Below are 1,942 nucleotides of genomic sequence, written 5' to 3'. Positions count from 1 at the left end.
ACAAAAGGAGGCATTTTGCCTCCTTTAAGGCGAGTGATGGACCACCTTCAAATCTTCCAAGTGTGATTTGCTCTATGGCAAAAACGACCTGTCGTAAACGTACTTAATTTGAAAAGGAGTAATTTTGCCTCCTTTAACATGGATACATCGTCGTACTTAGCTGAAAACAAGGAAAAGGGCGCATTCTGCTTCCTTTTATCGCGAAACGGTTAAGGGAAAAATAGAACTGCTTAAAGGGTTAAGACCAAGTCGGATGGTAGATTCTTATTGGCTGCTCATTTTTTAAAATTGTAACTTACACGGCTTTGTCTAGCACTACATACTATATACTACATCGTTGAATTCATAATGCGTACATCAGGGTTGCGTAACAAACAATTGGTGTTTCAATTATTCCAATAAAACCGCATACAATTATTGTTTGAGCGCGGTACCAATTGCATTCAAAAAAGATTCGTGTATGCTGCTGGCTAAATACCTTGTTTCTTGCATTCTATGGACAATGTAATGGCTTGACTTCAGGAGCGTTTAGTGTACCCTTCTTCTTGCGTATCATGGCGCACGTCTGGGAGCTTTCCCGTGAGAATCCTAGCTGCTAGGCTAACACCTACGTACTCCAAATGTAAGCTGTTAAAAGTATCCTCATTCTGCAATTTCCTGAAGGCTATAAGTCGCCTGGTGGACACGCACGGCAACGACCGTGAAGATGCAGACGAAGATGTCGGTCAATCCTTTGCTGATCGTGCAGTTCGTGATACGACCCAACTGCATCATTCTCGCTATATCGCCCTGGACTGGATTCCTTCAATCTCTAATGAAGTAGAGAGACTCTTCTCACGGGCAGGCTTGGTGCTTACTGTTAATCGGCGGGCGATGCACCCAACCACGCTGGAGACCCTTCTCTTCCTCTAGTATAATCGTATTTTATGGGACCCCCAGCTTGTTGCATCTGCCGTTCAGCAGGTAGAGCGTCGTACTCGACAGGGAGTTGAGTGATAAAAAATTGTCAATAAACAAATTATTGATTGACCTCGAGCAAGGTCCCCAATTAAAATACAATATGTTTGTGCGTAACCCTGGCGTACATGATCCGCAAATGGATTGTGGTTATTAATATGTGGTTAGCTATGGTTTGTAGTGTGATTATTAATAATAAAAGGGTTTTTAACTGGCTGAGAATAAGACCGTTTGATGATGTATGTGCGAATAATGAATTCAACGAAGCGTTAAATATCAGTAACGTTTTTCCCAGCGTAAGTCGTAGACAATCTAGTTTCGCTCTGCTCAGTCGGGCTTGAGGTGTCAACTCAAAGAATGTACTTCAGCATCGAGGTGTTTATTCCGCGGTGGAAGATTGCCTTCTACCATCGACTGCAACATGCTGAGGGCATCCCAACACTTTCTCTCGACCCAGCATGACGATGTAGTGACACCATGTCACCGACTGACTACATAGCTGCCTGCCGTACGGGCCTCACATGCATTCGATTTCGTTCATAGAGACACGACAAAGCCAATATTTTTGGATGACAGGTTGTAAAATGCAAGCACAGTAATAACGTTTTTACCGAGTAGAGGACGACTCCCACCCCGTAAATGTATCAACTCCACCGGTTATATACAAACTCGCATGGCTCATTAACTATGCTAGTAGTAGATGCTTGCAACGAGGCGAAAAAATTCTCACGACCAAGCTTTGAATTGCATTTCTTTACTAGAAAGTTGTGACCTCGTCATGACTTTTTCGCACTGCAAGAGGGTGGTGGCAGACTCTCTCGCCGCAGCCGAGGCTACCTCACCCCGGGCTTCTATACGACGTGAGGGCTTGAGGGTCTAACCACCTTTTACTTGTTCGCAGCATTTTTGATCAATCGGACCAAGTTGGCCTTTTCGATGAGTTTTTTCATGTTCGCAGTATCCGTCCGTGGGATGATTTTGTTGA

The 1,942-nt window shown here is 44.0% G+C and overlaps 1 protein-coding gene across 1 annotated transcript; it reads right to left on the bottom strand.

Moving 5' to 3' along the window:
• Positions 1-493: 493 nt before the first annotated feature.
• Positions 494-774, bottom strand: PPTG_24579 (hypothetical protein; the record flags this gene model as incomplete). The annotated part of the gene is made up of 2 exons (XM_008917831.1): positions 494-595; positions 691-774. 2 exons carry the CDS (start codon positions 772-774, stop codon positions 494-496), a joined length of 186 nt encoding a protein of 61 aa, XP_008916079.1.
• Between the last annotated feature and the right edge of the window lie 1,168 nt (positions 775-1,942).

This window comes from Phytophthora parasitica, assembly GCF_000247585.1.
Source record: "Phytophthora parasitica INRA-310 unplaced genomic scaffold supercont2.118, whole genome shotgun sequence".
Taxonomy (NCBI): Eukaryota; Oomycota; class Peronosporomycetes; order Peronosporales; family Peronosporaceae; genus Phytophthora; species Phytophthora nicotianae.
The sequence above is the reverse complement of the archived record's forward strand: the minus strand, read 5'-3'. Positions and strand labels throughout refer to the sequence as shown.